This window comes from Sphaeramia orbicularis, chromosome 7 (assembly GCF_902148855.1).
Source record: "Sphaeramia orbicularis chromosome 7, fSphaOr1.1, whole genome shotgun sequence".
Lineage (NCBI taxonomy): Eukaryota > Metazoa > Chordata > Actinopteri > Kurtiformes > Apogonidae > Sphaeramia > Sphaeramia orbicularis.
The window spans coordinates 53,747,385-53,772,490 of record NC_043963.1 but is presented as its reverse complement, the minus strand read 5'-3'; the positions used below and the strand labels follow the sequence as shown (position 1 = coordinate 53,772,490).

Sequence of the window (25,106 nt, the reverse complement as noted above, 5' to 3'; positions counted from 1 at the left end):
AATCGATCAGAGAGTGGAAGATGGCGGTGGACGGAGTTAACGGGGCAGGATCGATCGCCGAAAACCTCGATTGGGTTTGTTTTCCCTAACTGAGTCAAACAGTATACAACACCGGCCGCTCCGACACTTTGGCAGCGGAGACAGAAAGCGACAGCAAGCAGGTAATTCACGACTTGGTTACTTATAAAATGGCGCTTCCGCCAAGACTGGCGGTGAAAACAACAAGGGAGGCAGACAGGCCCGACTCCGAGGTCCGCCATCTTGTCTCTGTACTACATGCATGTCAAGGCACGATCAATTAATCCCTGATACCGAAGCCACAAGGATGGAGGAAGGCTAATCGATACAAGGCACTGTCAAACCAAGATGGGAAAACTTAGAGGAACATAAATGTTATTACTATACATACACATTTTTACCAATGTGATATTTGTTAATTTTTTTCAACGTCATAAATTGGACTGACGCTTCATTGCAGTTCGGGTAAACATAAGTGTGTTTAAATGTCATTTAGTCAGCAAGATATTGTGTTATGTTTAATTCAAATAAAACATTTTGCTTGTGTTTCTTGTAGAAGTAAAAACAGACACCCATGTTCAATACAAATCCTATCTATCTATCTATCTATCTATCTATCTATCTATCTATCTATCTATCTATCTAAACAAACATGCAGCTCTCAATGATAAATAGACCTGTAATAATTACTTTATGTAAATTCATTGCGTGCTGTGTTGAGAAATCTGATGTTTAAATTTATGTGTTGCCTGAATCACTCAGAAAACACTGTAATTTTATTGCTGACAAATCTTGGCATTTAGAGCTGTAAGTTACACCTGTCTGTTCTGGAAACACTGGTATGACTGGCTCTTGAAAGTATAGAGGTTTTTTTTCTGTTTTTTGTTGTGTTTGTATTTATCTGTTTGCTTTATAATGTGGACCATGAGTCTGAAATAAAGCCTATCTATCTATCTATCTATCTGTCTATCTATCTATCTATCTATCTATCTATCTATCTATCTATCTATCTATCTATCTATCTATCTATCTATCTATCTATCTATCTATCTATCTTTATAACACATAGAAACAAATCATGCTTTAACTGAGCTTCTTCATAACACAGCAGTGTAAAACATAATACCATTTGACCAAGGGCAGAACAATGCAGGTGTTAAGAATGACCTAAGCTTTTTAATAAGTGACAGGCTGGAGTTATATCTAAAGATCAAACAAAATAGGTTTAGCATTCACTAATTTGTCATTACTGAACATTTATGTATCTGTTTACATGTTTATGAGTCAGTTCTATTCCAGCTGTGACTTCTTCTTCTTCATGGTTCACAGCTGTAGTCCACGCCTTGGTCCAGATGCCCAGAGGCCTTCTGGACCATGGAGTTCCCGTGGCATAGTGGGAAGGTTCTGGAGCAGCTGAACCGCCAACGCAAACAGGGCCTGCTGTGTGACTGCACCTTTGTTGTGGATGGGGTGGATTTTAAGGCCCACAAGGCTGTGCTGGCCGCCTGCAGCATCTACTTCCGCACCCTGTTCTTGGACCAAAAGGATGTTGTGCATCTGGACATTAGTAATGCAGCAGGTGAGCATGAGTCTGGTTGTGAACTACTGCGTGGATTTGGAGTTTGATTCAGTTACATACTTCCCCAAAGGTACTGTGTACAGTTCCTATTTCTTCATAGTGAAATAGGAACTGCTTAAATATTACATTCCATCAAAGAACTATTAGGATCATGTTGAGGCATAAAAGGAACTTCTGTCTTAATTTTATATGTCATCTCCTTTATATCATTGTACACTTAAAATGTACCCGTATTTACCAAAATTCTTTTTAAAAAATTGTAAAAAAAAATTGTAACTAAAGCTCCTCGGTGGCAGGGCACCGGGGGTGGGTGAGGTTCGCCCTGAGTACCTTAAGTCTCTGGATGTGCAGGGACTGTCTTGGCTGACACGTCTCTGTAACATCGTGTGGCAGTCGGGGACAGTACCTCTGGATTAGCAGACCGGAGTGGTGGTCCCCCTTTTAAAGAACCAGAAGATCTGGAGGAGGTGTCTGGGGAGAGGGAAGTCTGGGCGTCCCTGCTTAGACTGTTACCCCTGCGACACGGCCCCAAATAAAGCGGAGGATAATGAATGAAAAAAATTGTAAATACAATATCATTAAAAAAACATGTAAAATCTGTTTATAAATACTGCATGTACTCGCACTGATGAGATTTACTTTTGTATCAAATAATATCAGGTATTTTTCTGTATTCATTAGTACCTAAGCAATTCAGTCAGTGCCATAAAAGTTCAGTACCCAGCCCTAGTTCCAGAAAAAGTTGTGAGATTACAAGAAAATTCCATAATTTTTGTAAAAAGTGGCTTAACATAGTGAGAACTGTCAAAAGTCCCAGCAGACTCAAATGCAGCACTTTGCGTCCAGCAGCACCATTTTATATTTGTTAAATAAAGATACTGAGCAACAGACTTCCTGTTTCATGTCATGCTACTGTACGGTTTATTAAGAAATTAAACACAGATAGAATTGCATCCTTATTTTTAAATACCTAGATGGTACTCTCTATCTGTAACAACTTTATTTTTGTAATATTACAATTTTTTTCTCATTTTATTTGACTTTTGTATTATTCTTTATATCTCATTGGGTTATCTTTTTTCCCCCTTCATCGTGGTCCTTTTATTCATTCCTGCTGTCACATGCTGTATTCCGTTGCTCTTGATGATTACAGGTTTGGGTCAGATCCTGGAGTTTATGTACACAGCCAAACTGAGTTTAAACCCTCAGAATATAGAGGATGTCCTGGCTGTTGCAACCTTTCTGCAGATGCAAGAGATTATAAACGCCTGCTCTGCTTACCAGTCAATGGCAAACCCAGCTCCATCTGTTGTAACACTGGATATCACAGTCGGTGAGTACAGTATTCACTCAGTTTTTACCAAGTAATTACTCATAAGTGAATAACCCTGCCTTTACGTAATATGGGAATTATGGTAAATACTAGGTACGAACTTGTATTTTCCACTGAAGAACTGGGAAAAAATGTTGATCTACAAGATGAAAATAACCTTTGACCTTTTCAACATAGTGGAGAGCAGCTCTTTTATTAATGTTTTTCTGTTGTTAGCTGATGATTTTGCACTTTCATAGTATATACAATTTGCAAAAAAAAATAGGGATACACAGTAACTATTGGCACCGATAATTATCAGTCCAATATTTAAAAAAAATGACTTAATACAGATAATTTTGATAATTAAAGTTTTCACTGATAAATACAACCCATAATAATAAATGTAAATTGCTTAGATTTTGCGCATTTCACCAGTACACAGCGCACATTGTTGCCTTGGCAACCGCCTTAAAAACCAAGAAGAAGCAGAGGTGTGGATCAGTCCATTGTTTGTCAGTCAAAGGGTTTTCAGTTCCTTAGTCGGGTACAGCTGTAAGACAAAGAGGAAGATCCAGACAAAGAAGAAGATCCAGACCAAGAGGAAGATCCAGACCCAGAGGAAGAGCCCAACCCAGAGGAAGATCAAGACCAAGAAGAAGATCCAGACCAAGAGGAAGATCCAGACCCAGATCCAGATCCAGTGGTTGTTTTGTCTGTTTTGTTCCGACAGCAGCAGAAGAACAGGGACATTCAAAAACACTGATCGTCCAAACAGCTGAACGTAACTTAATGCCCCAGAACAGTGACTAATCAGCACTAAAGTAGATGTAGACATTTGTAGCCACGCCCACTTTCACCTCTGCAAAAATCCCACCCACAACCCCAGTTTAATGGCTGTTGTCCTCGTTCAGCCTTGTCCTCTCCATATGAACACATAAAGAGAAAAAGCTGAACGGAGCTAAATGTGTGAAAACAGCGACAGTCGATCATCACCAGATTCTGTCTGTGACATAAATAGTCTGAACTGAAAACCCTTGGTCTATTGTCCATTTGAAGCAGACAGAGGCTTTAGGTTCTGGAGAAGCCTTTAATGGACTATTAACGGAGTTTAACACTGAAAAAGAAAGAAGAAAGAACAAGAAAACAACTGGAAGAATGGGAATTATTGGGGTTTGGGATCAGTATCGGTTACGAGAAGCAGGAAGTTATCAGTTATCAGTATCGGTTGTAAAAAAACAATTATCGTGCATCCCTACTAAAAAACCTGCTGTATCAGATGAATGAACATGTCCAAACTGTGTTCCCCCAACTAGCAGATCATGCTAAATTGTGTTTCAGACATTTTTCATTTCGCTACGACAACAAAAGCACTTGAACACAACACACTCTTAATTTGGAATTGACTAGTGGAAAGGTTTACCTTCCACCACCTGAAGGCAGCATAATCTGTTAGATGGCTCACTTTACAGAAGCAGGTGAGTCATCCTGGTGTAGAGAGGAGCGGACAGTTTATCAGAACTGATTATCCGACGTGAAATTCAACAGAAAAGTGAGTCATTTTAACCCTTAAAGACCCAAACAGCCACCAACGACCAAAACCATCTACTGATAGAAAATGTTCAGTACCTTCTGAACCACTAATCCTATCAATCCATGTCAGTAATTGGTGTAAAATGCAGTTCTTCATCTTTACATGGTCATCAGATATGACCCATTTGGACGTTCAGAGGCTCCGTAGTTACCATGGAAACACCGGCATCTTCTACAACATTGATTCACCAGTAAAACCCATGGAGTTGGATCAGTGACAGTGGATGGACACACTGGGTTTATGTTCAGTTAATGACAGATTTTGTTGAAAAAGACACTTTTTCTTCAGTTTTCTCTGTCTCTGATATAATCAAACACAACTTTAATCTGAGCTTTAACACTTTCAGTGCCATGGGCCGATTAAATCGGCTTTACGAAAACAACCTTTAAAGTGCCACGGGCCGATCAGATCGGCTTTGGAGAACACGCCATATTTGTGTACAAACAAACCATCCACCCCCATTTCTTTCTCACATTTCGATGACGTTCTTTCTGTGTCCCCCTTTTGAGACCAAGCAGATGGGAATTTGAGGTCACGCGACCGAATAATATTTTTATATCTTTTTAATGTTTCTTATTCTCCGGTGTTTCATCAGAGGGAGCCCTCCATGCCGGGGGGCGGCTGTGGACTCCGGGGGCTGTGGTGCCTTCTCTCACTGGGGTCCGCTCCTTTCTGGTGGGTGGGGGTCCCAGTTGGCCCTCTCCCACTAGTTGGGATGCGGGGCTGTGTTGCTGGTGCCTGGTTGCCGGGGTCGGCGGCTGCATCCTGGTGCGGACGGCTCCCTGAGACAGCGCCTCCTAAATTGATGTTTTACTTTTACTTGTACATTTTTGTTCTGGTCTACCTGTGCTCAGTCAGTCTTCTTAAGTATGTGTGAGCTTGTGGGTTTGCATGTATATGTGGGTTTGCATGTGTATGTGTGTGTGTGCGCGGGTGAGTGTGGGTGGGGGGCGGTACTGATTTTTAAACTGATATGTAAAGCACTTTGTGCTACAGTTTTTAATGTATGAAAAGTGCTATATAAATAAAGATTATTATTATTATTATTATTATTATAATAAATTATGCAAATTACGATCAATAATGAATCGGCTGCGTCCGGTGCGTTTTGGATCTAATCAGCAATCGGTCGGATGTTACAGAGCGGTTTCCTGCAGGATTCTTCAAATATTATAAAAACGACGCGAAATACTGAAAAACGGCCAAATTCTGTGGCACTTGTAAGGCTTATTAGCCCCTTAACTGTCTGGCACTTAAAGAGTTAATGAACAGCTACATTGGGGGTGTCCAATCCTGGTCCTCGAGGGCAGGTATCCTGCATATTTTAGGTGTTTCCCTCTTCCAACGTGCCCGATTCAAATGATAAGCCTATCATCCAACTCTGCAGAAGCCTGATAATGACCGTCAAGTGTGCTGGAAGAGGGAAACATCTAAAACATGCAGGATAACAGCCCTCGAGGACCAGGATTGGACACCCCTGATCTACATGGTCAGTAAATTAAATATAAGAAAATACCTGATGGTCACTGAAAAAACACAAAATACAGAGGATTATGTCATAAAAAATGAGATAAAAATCACTTAAGAAAAGTTAAGTATAGAGAATAAAATATTTTAGAACTGACACAAAAGTAGCACTGGGTCTTTATGGAGTAAAGTCACTATATATGTGTAAAATAAAAGCTCAGTTTTTGTTTTGTTTTTTGTGTCTAATAGATGATAAAGCAGATAAAGAAGAGCAGAGGCAGGAAGTGGAGTCCACCCTGATGGAGGTAGCATCACAAGCAGAGGAGAGTTCACCACAGTCCACCACAGAGGAGAAGAGCTCCCCTACTGATGCAGAAAACCTGAAGGAAGAAGCCTCTGCTGACATACAACAGACTGTTCCTCCGTCCAAAACCCCCCCAGGCCGAGGACGACCTCCTAAAAGCAACAGCACAACTGCTCAGAAGAAGACCACAATGAAGAAGGAGGCAGAAAAGCCTGCACAGGATTTTCAAGACAGTCCCGCAGACGCAGACTACACACCCAGTTAGTTTCTTACATTCACTGTGTTTCTGTGGCGTTAACTGCAAATGGGGGGGGGGGGGGTTTACACCCAGAAAGCATGTTGTTAGCCTCAAAACATAACACCTGTACACAAATGGATGAAAGTCTGTAGACATGTTGAATCTAAGTGTTTCTTTTCTAACAGGAGTCTGGGATCCAAAACAATAATGACTAATGTCAGAATATAGTTTTATATTATGGGATAAATATCCTATTAATTATTAATATTGAAAATGTAAACACCGATTTAAAAAGAGAAGTGGGAATAGAGTCTAAAAAGCAAGTAGTTGTTTTTAGCTGTAAAATGACTTTGTTAAGACTCTCAGCATCAACCAGGGCAAAATTCTCCAAAGTAGCAGATAAAATCAGCAGATCTGAGGTACAAACATGTCCTGGCTGTAGCTGCTGCAGGTCTGACCTAATAGACTGGATTTGGAGTGACTTATGAAGTCGTCACAGTTCGGCATGTTTGAAGAAGCACTGCTGTTGAAAATGGGCTTAATTACCGAGATAAATGTGAATTGAATTGAATTGAAAAATCTGTAATGTTCCCCAAGGGCAATTTGATTTGCAACAGAAGTGTACATATTTCACATATCACCAAAACAATCAATCTCACATAGTTCAATAGATACAATAAACACAGTAAATAAATAAATAAGTCATTATAGTTAACGGTGCATTGTTTCCAACAGGCTCATCTACAGTCTATTTAAAAACTGTGGAATAATAATAAATAGTAATAATACAATGTATAATATGTATGAATAATAAAATGTGGAATAATGGATAATGACAAATGACATAATGTAGTTTTATATTATGGGATAAATATCTTATAGATTATTAATATTGATGTTTCTGTGTCCGATCCTCATGAACTGATCTGACAGCTGGAGACATGATGTGTCCACATATTTATGTCCATATAGTTGATAAACATCAATATTTCACTCTAGTTTAGTGGTAGATTTTTCTTCCTCAGTCAGATGTGATGACAGTAGATGGTTAGATGAGGAAGAAAATTATTATTTATAGTCAGAGCAGGAAAAATATTAGAGACATTTAGAGGAAGAACATTTAAAAGAGTCATGGAGAAAAAAAAACAGAACAATGTTGAGAGAAATGAAGTCCAAACCATCTGTGAGGCATTTTGGAAACATTTCTGTTGGGATGATATTGGGCTGAATGTGGACCCTGAACTAAGATGACTTTGACAGTTGTGATGTAGAACATTTCCCACCAGTGAACTACAGTAGCTACCGTTATAATCAGTCAACTCCCAGCACAATACGTCACAGTTCCTCATATGCATGGACCAGTCCTTATTGATGAATGGACAGCTCTCATTGGTTGGCTGGTGTAGACAGATGGTAAAGGACCAGAGGGTAGTGGCTTATGTTTGTGTCTGTTGTATTAGGCCTGTGTGTCAGTTCTAGTGGACATATGGGTCCTTTTCAGAACAGAACAATCACATCCTAAATATGTGGATCTTCTTTCTCTGCCTTTCTCTTGTAATGTCGTCTTAGTCGTCATCATTATGGGCTTGTGTCCATCTCTTTCCTTTTCATTTCCTGTCCGTATAAATTTCGTGCACAGTGGAATCACGTGACTTCAAAGAAGTGTTTCAGAGCAGGTGGTTGTCATCATGTTGTATCTATAGACCTATAATCTGTGACACATTTGGACTCATTCACAGAATCACCCGTTAAATCTGCTGGAGGCTCCTCCTACATGAGCTCCAGAGGAAGAAGAATCCGAAAACCTCCTCAACGGAACTTCCCACCTGGTGAGATGCTCCTCTAGTGGCATACAGACCATTCATTCACTCATTCATTCACTCGCTCATTTACTTATTTATGTATATATTTATTCATTTAATTATTTATTTATTCATTAATGTATATATTCATTCATTCACTCATTCATTCATTCATTTATATATGTATTTATTCATTCATTCATTCATTTATATATTTATTCATTCATTTATATATTCATTCATTTATTTATTTAAGGGTAGCACTAGGTTATAAACATGTTATATATGTGTGTGTGTGTGTGTGTATATATATATAGGTTATATATAATTAAAATTTGTTAAAATACACATTGAAGTTAGAAATATTCAAAAGTACAACAGAGACAGGACTAAAAACTGTCTAATGTGCAGCTCCAGTTTTTAATGTACCAGTGTTTTAGATGCATTTTGAACTCATTCTGAGGCGTGAGTTCTCTGATAGAACTGGAGCTCAGTTCTACTCATGTTCTGTTTGTCAGTGGAACTAAGCCATACCTTCTGGAGGAACCTCATGTAATTACTGAGCACATTTCAATTATAATACATTCATGAACACATTCAGAACCTCCTTGTTTTATGTATTTATGTATGTATGCATTTATTTAATTGTTTGTTTGTTTGTTTGTTTGTTTGTTTGTTTGTTTGTTTATTTTATTTCAAACATGTTCAACATTCTCAGTACTTCCATAGTACTTTTACATGTGTTTTACTGGAATAGACAGAAGGATAAATGTACACACAGCTTAAATGAACCTGTGGAATTAAAGAACAGAACAAAACTATCGTCTTTAAACCCTTCCATTACCGCCCTGGATTCAACTGCTTCTCCTCGTCCTTATATTTATTTAAAACACATATTTGATATATTCCTTCAAACTGTTTTATATTTTTATTTGCTTTAATTCATCTGTTGGACTGCTCCATAATTGAACCTCTGTGATTGAAACTCATCCTTTTACTGTTATTCTGACTCCATGTAATTCACTTTCCTTCTTAAATTATATCACATCATTTTATTAGACGGAAGTTATGTCTTGCTTTAAATATTAGTTGTGCTGTTTTAAACTGAATCAAATCTGGACATTTTATAGTTCTTTTGTACTATCTCTATATCCTGTGTTGTTTTACAGTCTAATGGCTGTTTGTTCATTCGTTTTATTTGTGTTTTAGACAATGACTCAGAGGATGAAGTCAGTTCATACACAGCAGGTTCTAAAGTGGTGGAGCTGACTGAAGGACAGGACGATGACAACGCCGATGGCTCTGAGGAGACCTGCGGCGTGGAGGCTGATGATGAAGAGGGGGTTACGGAGGAAGACGCCGAGGGCGTCCAGCAGGCGGAAGGAAGCGAGTCAAGCAGCGACAGAGACGGGCGACAAAGTCAGTCTGCGTCGATGAGCAGCCGATCAGAGTCGAAGCCGTACAGCTCAGTCACGCACAAGTGTGAAGTGAGGAATGACCACACATGCACCTTTAATGTGTTCATAGTGTTGTTGTATTCTTAGGAGCCCTGGGGTTTTTGTGCAGATCATTAGCCTCATAGGATCAATGATACCTGTGTAACTGTACTTTATCAACACTGCAGATTCATTTGGCATCATTGGCTGTGACTGAATAAAACAGGACTTAGGTCAGGGCTGTCACACTCATTTAAAGGTGTGGTAGGAGAGCTTTTCCTGGAGCATTTTTTACTATATTGCTTAAAATCCCCTTCACACCCCGATTACAACCAATTAATTAAATGCTCTAACACAAAAATACAAAAATTTTGTCACCTGTGGAATGGACAGGACTGAAAAAAACACCATTCAATCATTTTAACCAACCCATCAAAATGATTGAATGGTGATATGTATCAAACTCAACTGCTATTTGTCCCTCCCCCCTCTGCTCGTACCCCTCTTTGTGCATGAATCGTGCGTTCTCAGAGGTTTGGAGCATTTGTACAGGATGAGCCAGAGCTTTGCTATATTAGTTATATTATGATGGAGAGTACACCGGTAAACTGTTTTGTCACTAAAATAAATCAGTAGTAAATGTAACATTAGCCAGATAGGTCTGTTCTGTAAGAGCGGGGGTGTTGGAGGAGACCGAATGAGGTATGCATGAATTGGAGCTGGGTGAATTGTTGCTGTGCAGCGCTCGTGAACCCTCGAGAACAAGCATTGCATGTGCCAGTACTCTGGAGGCATGGCTTTGGGGGGATATTCTGAATACAGGGGTTAGGACTTTTGAATTGTGTATTTTCAAAATTTAGCTGCTCGAACCGTTTTTCCAAGATCTCCTACCCCACCTAAAATTGTAGGGGCCACATTCAGTCCAATTTGATCTGAAGTGGGCTGGACCAGTTAAATAATAACATAACAGCCTGTAAATAATTACAACTCATTTTTCTCTGTGTTTTAGTGCATATAACATTGAATTATGAAACTATTTACATTTACAAACTATCCGAACAAAAACAATTTGAATAACCTGAAAAAAACTGAAATTTCCTAAGAAAAAAAAGTGCAATTTAAAAATATTATGCTTCAACTTATTTATACATGTACATTATGGATCGGATCTACAAAGGCACAAAAGATTTATTAGCAAGGCAGAATTTTGTTAAAATTGCACTTAATTTTCTTACAGGTGCTTGAAATCCTTGAAAATGCTTGAATTTCAATGTTGTGTTTTCAAAGTCTGAAAAGTGCTTGAATTTTAGTTGAAGTGCTTGAAAGTGCTTGTAATTCTAACTCTGGGATGTGATTTATTTATTTATTTTTAATCTTAACTGCCAGGTTAGATGGCAACCCAAAGCTACTTACACAGAGGTCATACATTCAGAAAAATAAAACTTTGTCAAAACAAAGTAAATTAGTGCGTGCTCTCCGGTTGACTCCAGGTAAATTTCTACGAAGTGGCTACGGATACGGAACTGTACACAAATACTCAAAGGCTACGAGTACTGAACCACAAGACTACGGCAGAAGTGATAAACAGCTATGAGGATCTAACTGGGTTAGAGTTGAGGCAAGTGTATTTTTAGAAAACACATCCTCTGTACGGAATTTGTGCCGTATCAGTAGAAATCATCATTATATGGAATTTACGGGGACATGTGACTCAATCAGAAGCCAATCAGAAGCATGCCGGATTCCTAGTCTTTCCATACAGTTCTGTCTTAACCTTTGTCTCAGTGTGTGTCTGAAGAACACCAAGTGGCTTTCCTTTTTTTTTGGATAAAACTTTATGTTCTCCTTTAATTTCTAAACTCTTTGCTGTTATGAAATATAATTTTAGATGTTTATACATAATACAACGTACATCACTGTGATCTGCTTGAATTTGACCTTGAAAAATGTGTATGAACCCTGGATATTTCAGGTTGTTCGTATTCAGGTTATTCACATTTTATTGTTAACGGATAGTTTGTCAATGTTAATATTTTCATAATTTTGCACTTAAAACAGAAAAATTTGGAGTTGCCATTATTTATAGGCATAATGTAATTTTGTTCACATTGAACCAAGAAAAGTTGGAGTCATTATTTCTTGGTTATTATGATGTTATTTTACTTTAGATCACATTAGTCTGTATGTGGACTCTGAACTAAAACCACTTCAACACCCTTGACTATTAATATCTTCAGTATAACTGTTGCACTTCCATGGGCTGGATCGGACCTTTTGGCGGTCCACATGCTTGACACCCATGACTTAGACAGTTATCATATGAAGCTAACAATATGTTTGATAGATTTGTGTATGTTTAGGAAAAAATGCTTGTTCTCATGGACTCGTTTTCTATCTAGGACTGCGGGAAGAAATTCACCCACACCGGGAATTTCAAGAGGCATATGCGCATTCACACAGGAGAGAAACCATTCAGCTGTCGGGACTGCAACAAAGCCTTCTCTGACCCAGCAGCCTGTAAAGCACACGAGAAAACCCACAGGTGACCCATGTTATTTAAGGCACACGCTTTGTACAGGGTTGGTACGAGTACTGGAAAACAAACAAAACCAAGTGGTATTCAAGAAATAAAATATAAAATTATAAACTACTATTACTATGTAAATAAATATATTTAATAGGTTAATGTTTTCTGATCTGTTCTATTCTTTTATATCTGTCTGTGTGTTTTCTACCCTGTTCTTTTCTTTTATTTCTGTCTGTTGTGTGTTTTCTGATCTGTTCTTTTCTTTTATCTCTGTTTGTTGTGTGTTTTCTGATCTGTTCTTTTCTTTTATCTCTCTGTTGTGTGTTTTCTGACCTGGTCTTTTCTTTTATCTCTCTGTTGTGTGTTTTCTTACCTGTTCTTTCCGTCCATCTCAGTCCTTTGAAGCCATACTGCTGCTCCACATGTGGGAAGAGCTACCGTCAGATCAGTCTGCTCAACCTACACCGTAAGCGTCACACCGGCGAGGCGCGCTACAGCTGCGAGATGTGCGGCAAACTCTTCACCACATCTGGCAACTTGAAGCGCCACCAGCTGGTGCACAGCGGCGAGAAACCATACCACTGCGACTTCTGCGAGAAAGCCTTCTCCGATCCCACGGCCAAGATGAGACATCTAGAAACACACGACACGGAGAAGGGCAACAAATGTCCACACTGTGACAAACGCTTCAACCAGGTACCACAGTCTGGGTTAGGTTAATTTAGTTTAGGTTAGTTTAGATTAGTTTATGATTGTTTTGTTTTGTTACCTCCGCCAAAGAGGTTATGTTTTTGCTAGGGTTTGTTTGTTTGTCTGTCTGTCTGTTTGTTTGTTTGTCTGTCCGTTAGTGTGCAACATAACTCAAAAAGTTATGGACAGATTTGGATGAAATTTTCAGGGTTTGTTGGAAATGGGATGAGGAAGAAATTATTAAATTTTGGTGGTGATCGGGGGTGGGGGGGCCCACGGGGGGTGGGGGGGGGGGGCACTGATCGTTAGTGTGCAACATAACTCAAAAAGTTATGGACAGATTTGGATGAAATTTTCAGGGTTTGTTGGAAATGGGATGAGGAAGAAATTATTAAATTTTGGTGGTGATCGGGGGTGGGGGGGCCCACGGGGGGGGGGGGGCACTGATCGTTAGTGTGCAACATAACTCAAAAAGTTATGGACAGATTTGGATGAAATTTTCAGGGTTTGTTGGAAATGGGATGAGGAAGAAATTATTAAATTTTGGTGGTGATCGGGGGGGGGGGGGGGGGGGGGGGGGGGCACTGATCGTTAGTGTGCAACATAACTCAAAAAGTTATGGACAGATTTGGATGAAATTTTCAGGGTTTGTTGGAAATGGGATAAGGAAGAAATTATTAAATTTTGGTGGTGATCGGGGGTGGGGGGGCCCACGGGGGGGGGGCACTGATCAGCCTTGGCGGAGGTATGTGCTCTCCGAGTGCTTCTAGTTTATATATGTATTTATTTCATTCGTAAAATAAGAAAATGTACCTTTCATTAGTAGAATAGAATACAATAGAATAGAATAAAATAGCCTTTATTGTCTTTGTGAGTGCTACTCCAGTCATTGCAACAATGTGAATAAAAGCCAATACGTCAGAAAAGAAAATTACAAAAGAAAACTAAAAAGTAAAATAAGAAAATAGAATATAAAGAACTACCTTATATTTTATGCCCTCCTTTAACAAAATAGTTAGGTGTTTACAGTAGTAATTTCTATCATAATTGTGAAATTGACCTTTTAATGCAACGTCTGCCTTCACCTACTGCTGCAGTTCATCATTTGCAAAAACAGGAAAAACAATCACACAGTTTATTATTGAATTTGTCATTTTCTTTAACCTTAACAGAAAAAAAATGAGCAAAAAAGCTTAAATAAGGAGATCATTTTAAACCTGCAAATATACACATGAACAGACTAAGTTTTCACAAATCAACACATAACTGAATGAAAAAAATGTATAAATTTTACGTTTAATTCAAGATGAGAACAAAACAATAAATGTAGATTCCAGTCTTTAAACTCTTCCATTACTGTCCTTGATTCAACTGCATCTCCTCATCCTTATGTTTATTTAAAACTTGTATTTTATATATTTCTTTTAACTCCTTTCTGTTTTGACTTTGCTGTAATTCATCTGTTCTGTCAGTATTGATCAGAATGCGCTCATTGTTTTTTGCTCCTTACATGAATGTCGTGTGTTTGTGTAGGTGGGAAATCTTAAGGCTCACTTAAAGATCCACATCACAGACGGACCTCTCAAGTGCAAGGAATGTGGGAAACAGTTCACCACTTCAGGTACCAGCATCTGATGGACAACACAAGCCTTTGTGTCCTGATAGCATGGTGTTGCACAGCTGTCCATCCATCTGTGCTATACTAGTGAAGCTCTACTGTCACATTATAATGTTCTTTAAAAACACTTTTTTTTTTCATTACTCTGTCATATTTTATACCCTGTAAGTGAACACAGCGTGTTTCTAATGGGGTTAGAAAGCTGTCAAAATATTCATGTGCATAAGACAGAAATGTGTAAATATTAGTCTGTAGTTATGCAAAAAATAAATATGTGTAAACTGTTGAATGAGTTTAGTCGTTCATTAAATGTATTGTGTGTGTTTTATCGGAATATGAATGAATAAGTTTGGACAAGAATTACAAACAGGAAATCCAACTGTACAATTGTTCTCTCTCCATCACGAATACAAATTCACCAACGTGACTCTACTGTTGTAAATCCGTCCCCACTTCACAGACATTATTTCTGGAGCAGAGGATCCATGGATTCACAGACTGACCATGAGTTCAGGTTCCAGATCAGGTCCTGATCAGGCAGAATCACTGTCCAAGATGGACGACAAAGTCAGAGAACCAAACCAGGTCCAATCCAACCATTAGTCCAGTGTTCTGTTCCAACTGTAGAAGGAACCTGAACTCATGGTCAGTCTGTGAATCCATGGATCCTCTGCTCCAGAAATAATGTCTGCAAAGTGGGGACGGATTTTGGACAGTAGAGTCACGTTGGTGAATTTGTATTTGTGATGGAGAAAGAACACTAGTACAGTTGGATTTCCTGTTTGTAATTCTTGTCCAAACTTATTCATTCATATTCTGATAAAATACACACAATACATTTAATGAACGACTGAACTCATTCAACAGTTTACTCATATTTATTTTTTGTACAATTATAGACCAATATGAACACAGATCTGTCTAATACACATGAATACAGTCTACTCTCGTTAAACCGCCTGCCGTTATACCGCCATTTCCGCCTATCGCCATCCGCCAGCCCAGTTCCATGCACAAACAACACTTATACCATTGATTTCCCGACCGTTATACCGCCAGCCTGATTGCCATCAAGTACACATAAATTTTAACAATGCACTGAAACAAACGCGCCAGACGCTGATCGCGACAAGCTACGAGTAGGTCTACGGAACGGCCACCGTTCATTTATCGCAGAACACTCAGTAGGTCAGGATGTCGGGAAGAGGACGTGGGATTAAGCCAAAGCCTCAAGATGATGGGGTGTCATTTCCCGACACGGTATAATAATGCTTAAAATGTTTCCCCACTTTAAATGATCCCTTACAACATAACAGAATCAAGATTTATTTAGAAACGCAATTAGAACGGGTTAACGGAGGCAGCATAGACATCATATAGTAAAGACATGCACATAATGGACGCAACCCGTTGTAACGCCATTTTCGCTATACCGCCAATTTGGCCGTGAACGGAAGTTGGCGGTATAACGAGAGTAGACTGTATTTTGACACCAACCTAACCCCATGAATTTCAAATTACAATTTTTGTCCAACTGATTTCTCAGACACTATTCACCCGATTCTTTTCAAATTTCACACGTTCTTGTGCTTTTCTGTCAATTTGTCCATTTTTTACAAATTTTTGAAAAGTTTTTTTAAAAAGATTGAAAGTTAAGACTCAAATTTCATCCCTGGGTAGGTGGAGTATCAGTGAGCTGGAGGGGCGAGGTGTTTTTTCACTTGTTCTCATTATTTTAGCTGTTATCTACATTTCTTCGGTTAGTCTGCACATTTTTGAAAGTGTACTTTCCTAGTTCTTTTCTCTAAGGTATTGAGTCTGATCGTTGTGTCTCTGCTTTAGGAAACCTGAAGAGACATCTGCGGGTTCACAGTGGAGAGAAACCATATGTGTGTGTGCACTGTCAGAGAGCATTCAGTGACCCCGGAGCTCTGCAGCGCCATGAACGCATCCACACAGGTACAAACAACCGATTCTCCTTTTGCATCAGAAACACCAGAATACAGTGTCACAGGGTTGGTACAGGTGCTTGAAATTATTGAAAATGCTTCAATTTCAATGTTGTGTTTTCAAGGTCTGAAAAGTGCTTGAAAGTGCTTGGAATTATAACTCTGTGATGTGATTAATTAATTCATTTTTCATATTAACTCTGCCAGGTTAGAGGTTCAGCCAAAGCTACATACAGAGAGCTGATACATTTAGAAAAATGTAACTTTATGTCAAAAAAGTAAATTACAAGGTCAACTCCAGGTACATTTTTATCTTAAAACTTTGTGTACTTGTGTAATACATTGTGCATCATTATGATAAAAAGTGGGGAAAAAAATAATCATAAGTATATGTATTCCTGTAGATAGTATTTTTTTAGATGTTGTGCTGGGGAAAAAAAATGAAAATGACCCTTAAAAATGGTTGAAAAATGCTTGAGTGTGACCTTGACAGATGTGTTTGAACCCTGTATGTGTTCTGTGCAGGAGAGAAGCCATGTGTGTGTGTGGTTTGTGGAAAGGCGTTCACCCAGGCCAGTTCCCTCATCGCTCACGTCCGCCAACACACCGGTGAAAAGCCCTATGTGTGTGACCGATGTGGAAAAAGGTCTGTTTGTCCTGTGGACCAGCTGAGTCACCCATGGTACTTGAGCGTACGTGTCACCTGACCGGCTTTGTCTCCTCACAGATTCGTCCAGTCCAGTCAACTGGCCAATCACATCCGACATCATGACAACGTCCGCCCGCACAAGTGTCACATGTGCAACAAAGCGTTTGTGAACGTTGGAGACCTGTCCAAGCACATCATCATTCACACAGGTGACCAGTACACACCAGTACACACACCAGTACACACCAGTACACACAAGTACACACAGTACACACCAGTACACACACCAGTACACACAAGTGCATGCCAGTACACACCAGTACACACAAGTACACACAGTACACACAAGTACACACAGTACACACCAGTACACACACCAGTACACACAAGTGCACGCCAGTACATGCCAGTACACACCAGTACACACACCAGTACACACAAGTGCACGCCAGTACATGCCAGTACACACACCAGTACACACCAGTACACACACTACACACCAGTACACACACTAGTACACACCAGTACACACAGTACACACCAGTACACACAGTACTCACCAGTACATACACCAGTACATACACCAGTATACACCAGTGCACACACCAGTACACACCAGTACACACACCAGTACACACTCCAGTACTCACCAGTACACATAGTACACACCAGTGCACACAGTACTCACCAGTACATACACCAGTACACACACCAGTACACACCAGTACTACACATAGTACACACCAGTACAAACGATACAACTAGTACACACCAGTACACACAGTACACACCACTACACACCAGTACATACCAGTATATACCAGTACACACCATTCAACTCCTAAGCCTCCACTGTCAAAAAAGACAATTCCAGGTGTTCTCAGGTCGACTCCAGGTACATTTTTATCTGAATCTTTGTCTTGGTGCCAGTGTGTCTGAAGAACACCAAGTGACTTCCCTTTTTTTGAATAAAACCTTGTGTTCTCCTTTACTTTCTAAACTTTTTGCTGTTATGAAACATAATGTTAAACGTTTATAGTATAATACAATGTACAACATTGTGATAAAAAGTGAAATAAATAATCCTGAGTAGATGGATTCCTGTAGATATGGGTTTGACCCCAATGATAAAGTGCTGTGCTGGAAAAGGGCTTAAATTTGAAAAATATGTACAAACCCTGTACGTAATACAATACACTGACATCTTTAATATAACATGAACTCAAAAAGACCCAAACAGACACTGAACCAAAACCATCTACTGATAGGAAATGTTCAGTACCTTCTGAACCACTAAACCTCAATACGTTGAAGTAATTGGTGTAAAATACAGTTCTTCATCTTTTCATGGTCATCAGATATGACCCATCTGGACATTCAGGGGCTCCATAGTTACCATGGAAACACCATCATCTTCTACAACATTGATTCCCCAGTCAAACCCATGGAGTTGGATCAATAACAGTGGATGGACACACTGGGTTTATGTTCAGTTAATGACAGATCGGACAGAAATAGACACTGTTTATTCAGTTTTCTCTGTTTCTGATATAATAACCATCAACTTTAATCTGAGCTTTTATGAACATCTACATGGTCAGTAAAAAAATATATAGGAAAATACCTGATTTTCACTGAAAAATGGTAAAATACAGAATAAATGGTGATAAATCATTTAAGAAAAGTTCATTAGAAAGAGAAAATGATTTAGGAACTGACAGAAGTATCTCTGGGTCTTTATGGGTTCAAGCTGCTTTTTTAATGATCTTGTGACTATTTGAGGTAATTTTTTTGCATATATCTTAAAATATGAATATTTCAATCACTCCTGTAAATAATGTCTGAAGACTACCTTTGACAATCTGGCATTTTTTTTGGCATTGGATTTTTTTCTAAAATCTCTGACTTGTTTTATTACCACTGATTTAATACTTCCTCCAGCTGTTTCAAATACCTCTCCAGTCATCATATGACTGATCGTATTTTTTTGTATGCTTTTGTTTTTATATTCATTTGTAAAGCACTTTGTAATCTGTAGTCTTGAAAATCGAAACATAAATGAAGTTATGAAGCTACTCTTTTTGTTGTGGTCATCCTCCCTCAGGGGAGAAACCGTTCCTTTGTGACAAATGTGGCCGAGGGTTCAACCGCGTGGACAATCTGCGCTCCCACGTCAAGACTGTCCACCACGGCAAGGCAGGGATGAAGCGGCTGGTGGTCGCTGGTGGTAACACTGATGAGGGGACCGACGGTTGTACCAGGGCATCTACCTCAGACAGTGAGATCAACATAGTCACTGTCACCACTGAGGACATCGTTACCCTGGCAACAGAGGCCCTGGCAGCCTCCGCTGTAGCTCAGCTGACAGGTCAGACGGAGTCTTACTTTAGTGACACAGGAGGTTGTGTATGCAGCGCAGGTGTGTGTTAGTCTGACCTGTGTGTGTGTGTGTGTGTGTGTGTGTGTTTACAGTGGTTCCAGTGGGTACGTCAGTGTCTGCAGATGAAACTGAGGCTTTGAAAGCTGAAATCACCAAAGCAGTGGAGAAAGTTCAAGAAGCAGGTAAGACTCAAGGAACTAATGGTGACCCTGGTCAAACACACCTCACACACAGGACTGGGAGGAACTGGGATCACAGGGTGGTTTCAGTATTTTGAAATAGTGACATTCATCGTACTGTAATTTAATGATGCTGCCAGTTTCAAAACTAACCTGGTAATCAGTGAAACCCAAGAAAGGGCTTTATTATTATACTAGTGTGTGACCTGTGGGGAACCCTGGGTTCTAGATGTGGTTGTTTTGATGCTGGGCAGAGCTGACTTTAAGGAAAAGATCTGAGTCTATATTTTATCAGCACCGACATAAACACTGTTTGGTAAATCCTTCTTTAAAATTTAAATGACAATATATTAATACTGATATCTCGGGACTGAAGTTAGTAAATGCATCGTTCCTGTTTTTAACTTCATTCCATCGTGCAGTGTGGTACTGCACTTCCTGTCAATCGTCGTGGCCATAGCAACATGATTATAAGACATTGTATTCCAAAATTACTAATATCTCCCAAAATATTGGTCCTATTCACTTACCATTTTCACTAGTCTGTTCATTGACCAAAAATACATAAGTACGGCAAACTGTAGCAGTTAGCTCTGTACGGAGTTAGTGTGATGCCCAAGACACACACACACACATATGCCACGCTTCCACTACATGGTACCGGCTCGGCTCGACTCGTCTTGACTTGGCCTTTTTGCGTTTCCATTATGAAAAAAGACCGGGGGCCTCATGTACAAAGCATGCGTACGCACAAAAACCTGGCGTACGCCCTTTTCCACGCTCACGTTCAGATGTATAAAGACTGAAATGACCGTGGAAATGTGCGCTCCTTCACGCCAACTCCATAGCTGGCATACGCACGTTTCTAGTGTTTGGAACCATTGGCGACACTTAGAGGTGACACTGAGAAACTGTTAATAATGTGAAAAAGGTCATTCCTCTGATTGATGTGCACATCGGAGATACACAGAAGAACAATAAACACACCGGCACGTCATCCTACTGTCAGAGCAGCACATCCACCACCAGAACCAGAACCAGAACCAATTAGACCCTGTATCCATCAATGCCAATCCTGTCCGGATGGACATTCAGCAACAACCATATAAAGAGACAAGGACATAAAATTCACTGGTCGATAAATATAGTGTTCATGTCTGTGAGAACATTTATTAGTCGGTCCAGTTGCTCATTGACTCCGCCGATCGTCCTCACGATGTCCTCTGGTGACTCGGGTCAGTACAGACCCATGCCGGTCGGACGGGCACCAGCAGTGGGCTGTGGCGGACCGGAGGACCAGCTAACGCTGGGGAGTCAACAGAAGCCTCTGTGACAGGAGGATGATACTGGGTCTGACCGTCTTCTGCCTCATTGTTGGAAAATAATAATTTGAGTGATTAAACATGAGTCAAAGTCTTTGATTTCCTCTTTGATATCCTGACATGATTACGCATGAACCTTTATCCTGTTTGGCTGTGATCAGACTGTGTATGACCCGTAGAATGAACTAATGTGTGACTGACACTAATACTAAATATATATTTATCTTGGGGGTGATCCGCATCAGCCCTGCGAGAAAAGTGTCACAATATCGTCGACTCTCTGCTCAAACGGTCTCAGTTCGTCTCTTTTCTCCTTCTGCCTGTTTCGGCCTCCGCTTCGCGTCCACCTTGACGTCATCGTCTGATCCTGCAGACAGGGGAATCCCAGAGGGAATCCCACCTGCAGACCCCGTTTATACTGATTTGCATATTTAAATGTGGGCGTGGAGAGGGAGGAGTCAGGTACTCCAACATATGCGCTCAATTCCACGCAGATTGGGATGAATAAAGGAAGTGTACTTGGATTCGGGCGTACGCACAGTTTTATACATCTGGATTTTTTTGTGCATTCGGACTTTTCTGGATTTGGGTGTACGGCAGGTTTCAGTATGAAATCCACGCAAGTCTTTGTACATGAGGCCCCTGGACTCTGGTACCTGGTACTAGTTTTTTGGTATCACCTCCACTGAGGTTCCCAGACTGGGGACCAGATACTAAAAGGTGACGTGTAAACACTGCAGACCACTGATTGGTCAGACTTGTCTCTGTGACCCGCTGTTTTGTAAAAAACAGATGCAGAAGTTGACAGTAAATGTAGTCGTAGATTAATCCACATGATGACAGCCTATAAAACTACACCATGGTCGGTCAAGGAGATTCAGTTTTTGGTGGCCGACGTAATAATTCAGCATGAGCTTGACGAGACAACACGCAGCGAGTGAGTTTATCAGTGACTCTATGAGCAGACAACACGGAAGTAATGCACCGCATCACTATGACGTCCAGGTACTGTAAAGTCAGTAGTATCCTGTAATGGAAACGGTCTCCAGGAATAGGACCTTGTACACGAGTTGAGCTGAGCCGAGTCAAGCCGGTTCCACGTAGTGGCAACGCGGCAATAGAGTCCACTTCCCTTTTATAATATCACTTTTTATTTATTTTTATATTTATTATTAATTTTTTGAAGTTAATTAACATGATCACATCCATTGTCTCTTGACATGTACGGCTGCTTCCTGTCCCTCCCCCTGGCAACTGCTTAGTAACGTGAATTAAATCCGTCCCTCCTGACTTTAACCTCCTCAGACCCAGCTATGGGTTTTCTGTCCACATTTGTGGACAAGACTTTCGCAACTTTATACAAAAAAAGAAAAGAAAAGAAAAGAAAACTGTCTACCACAAAGGACATTCCATAAAAATTTTAAAAACTGCATCTGAAAAAACTGTTCCATCATGATGTTTCCAATACAGGCACTTTTTTAATAAAAAAACAAAAAAAAGCTTGTACTTTGCTGACATTTCCTGGGTCTTAGAAGGTTAAAATCATGTTAGTTCAGGTTCCATGTTCAGACCAGTATGGTCTCAAGTGGATCAGACCAGGAAAATAATACTAATAAACTATAACCACAACTCCAAATTTTTCTCTGTTTTGGTGTAAAAAAAGAAAAAGATATGAAAATGTTTTTTACAAACTTTCATTTCAAAAGAAAATGCAAATAACCTGAACAAATATGAACAACCTGAACTGTCTTCATATAAATCAGTGTAATTGGACCAATATTCTGTCTGTTATTAAGAAATATCAGGTTGTTTATGTTATTTACATTTTTAAAGGGCAGTTTGTACATGTAAATGTTTTTATAATGTAATTTTCCTTTTTTTACACTGTAAACCAGTTCTGTCAAACTCATGTCAGTTCAGGTTCCACATCCAGCCCAGTCTGATCTGCAGTCGGCCGGACCAGTAAAATAAGAACAGAATAATCAATAAATAATGACAACTTTTCCACTTTGTTTAAGTTAAATAAAAAACTTTAAATTATGAAAATATCTCAATTTACAAACATTCATAAAGAAATATGAATAACCTGAAAAAGCTGACATTTTGTAAGAAAAATAAGTGCAATTTTAACAATATTCTGCCTCAACTTATCATTCATACATCTGCATTAGACACAGTGTTACACAAATATGCGGTAATAGGCAGAATATGGTAAAAGTTTAGAGTTTAGAACCAAAATAAGAACAATTTCTACAATATTACATTACAGCTTATTTTGAAACAACTTACAGATCCAGTGGATCTACAAATGCATAAAACATTTAATAACAGGCAGAATATTGGTCCAATTACGCATGACATTTCAGGTTGTTCATATTTGTTCAGGTTATTCACATTTTTTGTTCTAGGATAGTTTGTGAATTTAAATATTTTCATAGTGTCATGTTATTTGTTTCACATTAAATCAAGAATAAATTGTGTAGTTGTCATTATTTATAGATGATGTTATTATTTGACTAGATCCCATTGGTCTGTTTGTGGAACCAGAACTAAAACCAGTTCAACACCCTTGACTGTTCATACCATCAGCGTCATTTTTGCACTTTGCACATTCAATCCACAGGCTAGATTGGACCCTTTGGTGGGTTGGTTTTGGCCCACGGGCCGCATGTTTGACACCCCTGGTCTAAAACGTACAGAAAAGTTTAGAGTTGACATTATTTATAGGTTATTGTTTTACTGGTTCCCATTTCAGATCATAGTGCCAGCCCTGGTCTAGAAGGAAATGCCTCAGTTTTAAATGTTTTCCAGGAAAAGCTCACTGTCAGCTCTGCTTCTGCTTCCAGACCCCAACACCCAGATCTTATACGCTTGTGATTCGTGTGGGGATAAGTTCTTGGACGCCAGCTCGTTAGCCCAGCACGTCCGCATCCACACGGCCCAGGCCCTGGTCATGTTCCAGGCAGATTCAGACTTCTACCAGTACACCACAGCCACTGCCGCAGAGGGGGACGCAGCCACAACCTGGCAACCCACGGCTGAACAGGTCATCCAGGAAGGAGAGCTGATCTTCCGCACCGACGACGGAGAGGAGGGGGGGGCGGGAGGAGGGGTGGAGACCCAAACAGTAGTCCAGATGGAGGAGAAGGATGGAGCCGAGGCCGGGGAGGAGGAAGGACAACACATGGAGTGTGAGAGTCAGGCATAGGGAACAAATATGTACGGAAGAACATTTATGGAGTCAGGCATAGGGAACAAATATGTACGGAAGAACATTTATGGAGTCAGGCATAGGGAACAAATATGTATGGAAGAACATTTATGGAGTCAGGCATAGGGAACAAATATGTACGGAAGAACATTTCTGCCACTGTGATCGAAAGGATCTAAACAGAAGGAGTTCATATGGTCAGAGCAGAAGTCAAACAGTACAAGGACTAAAGTCTGTGGACCTGTTTTCTAACAGGGCTCTGGGATCCGAAACAATAATGACTAATGTCAGAATATAGTTTTGTATTATGGGATAGATATTCTATTGATTATTAATATTAATGTTTCTGTGTCCGATCCTCATGAACAGGACATCTGACAGCTGGAGACATGATGTGTCCACATATTTATGTCCATAGAGTTCAGAAACATCAACTAGTGCGTTGACCAGTGTGGATCTACAGGTTGTAGATGTGATAGTTTTATGCTGTTGTGTATTCGTACATGCTGTACCACATTTGTCCAGCAGTCACCACCAAAGCTTCATGGGCATAGCAACAAGATTGTACGGATATTGTATTAAAAATTACTAATATCTCCCAAAATTATTGATCCTATCAACTTGCTGTTTTCACTAGTCTGTTCATTGACCAAAAATACATAAGAATGACAAACTGCAACAGTCAGATCTGTATGGAGTTAGTGTGAATCCACACACACATACACACACACACACACACACACACGCAGAGGCCACTTGGCTTTTATAATATAGATGTTTCCTTAAAGTTTAATGGTAGATTTTTCTTCCTCGGTCAGATGTGAAGAAAAT

At 39.7% G+C, this 25,106-nt stretch overlaps 1 protein-coding gene across 5 annotated transcripts; it reads left to right on the top strand.

The window, feature by feature from the left end:
• zbtb17 (zinc finger and BTB domain containing 17) lies at positions 1-25,106 on the top strand. Of its 5 annotated transcripts, none has more exons than XM_030138297.1 (16): positions 1-161; positions 1,348-1,597; positions 2,751-2,930; positions 6,220-6,534; positions 8,252-8,341; positions 9,524-9,801; positions 12,150-12,292; positions 12,673-12,973; positions 14,501-14,588; positions 16,428-16,544; positions 17,060-17,180; positions 17,262-17,392; positions 19,288-19,551; positions 19,656-19,745; positions 23,911-24,266; positions 24,396-25,106. In XM_030138297.1, exons 2-16 carry the CDS (start codon positions 1,393-1,395, stop codon positions 24,399-24,401), a joined length of 2,685 nt encoding a protein of 894 aa, XP_029994157.1. In that variant the 5' UTR covers positions 1-161; positions 1,348-1,392; the 3' UTR covers positions 24,402-25,106. The 5 variants fall into 5 exon arrangements, with proteins under 5 accessions (XP_029994157.1, XP_029994156.1, XP_029994158.1 ...); XM_030138296.1 differs by having other exon boundaries at positions 24,310-25,106; XM_030138298.1 differs by having other exon boundaries at positions 23,911-24,277; positions 24,409-25,106.

Bases quoted from the DNA above. Each gene is read 5' to 3' on its own strand.
- zbtb17 (XM_030138297.1), top strand. From the start codon at position 1,393: ATGGAGTTCCCGTGGCATAGTGGGAAGGTTCTGGAGCAGCTGAACCGC. The intron at 14,589-16,427 runs GTACCAGCATCT...TCTCTGCTTTAG, and splicing joins GAAACAGTTCACCACTTCAG to GAAACCTGAAGAGACATCTG. The intron at 17,393-19,287 runs GTGACCAGTACA...ATCCTCCCTCAG, and splicing joins GCACATCATCATTCACACAG to GGGAGAAACCGTTCCTTTGT.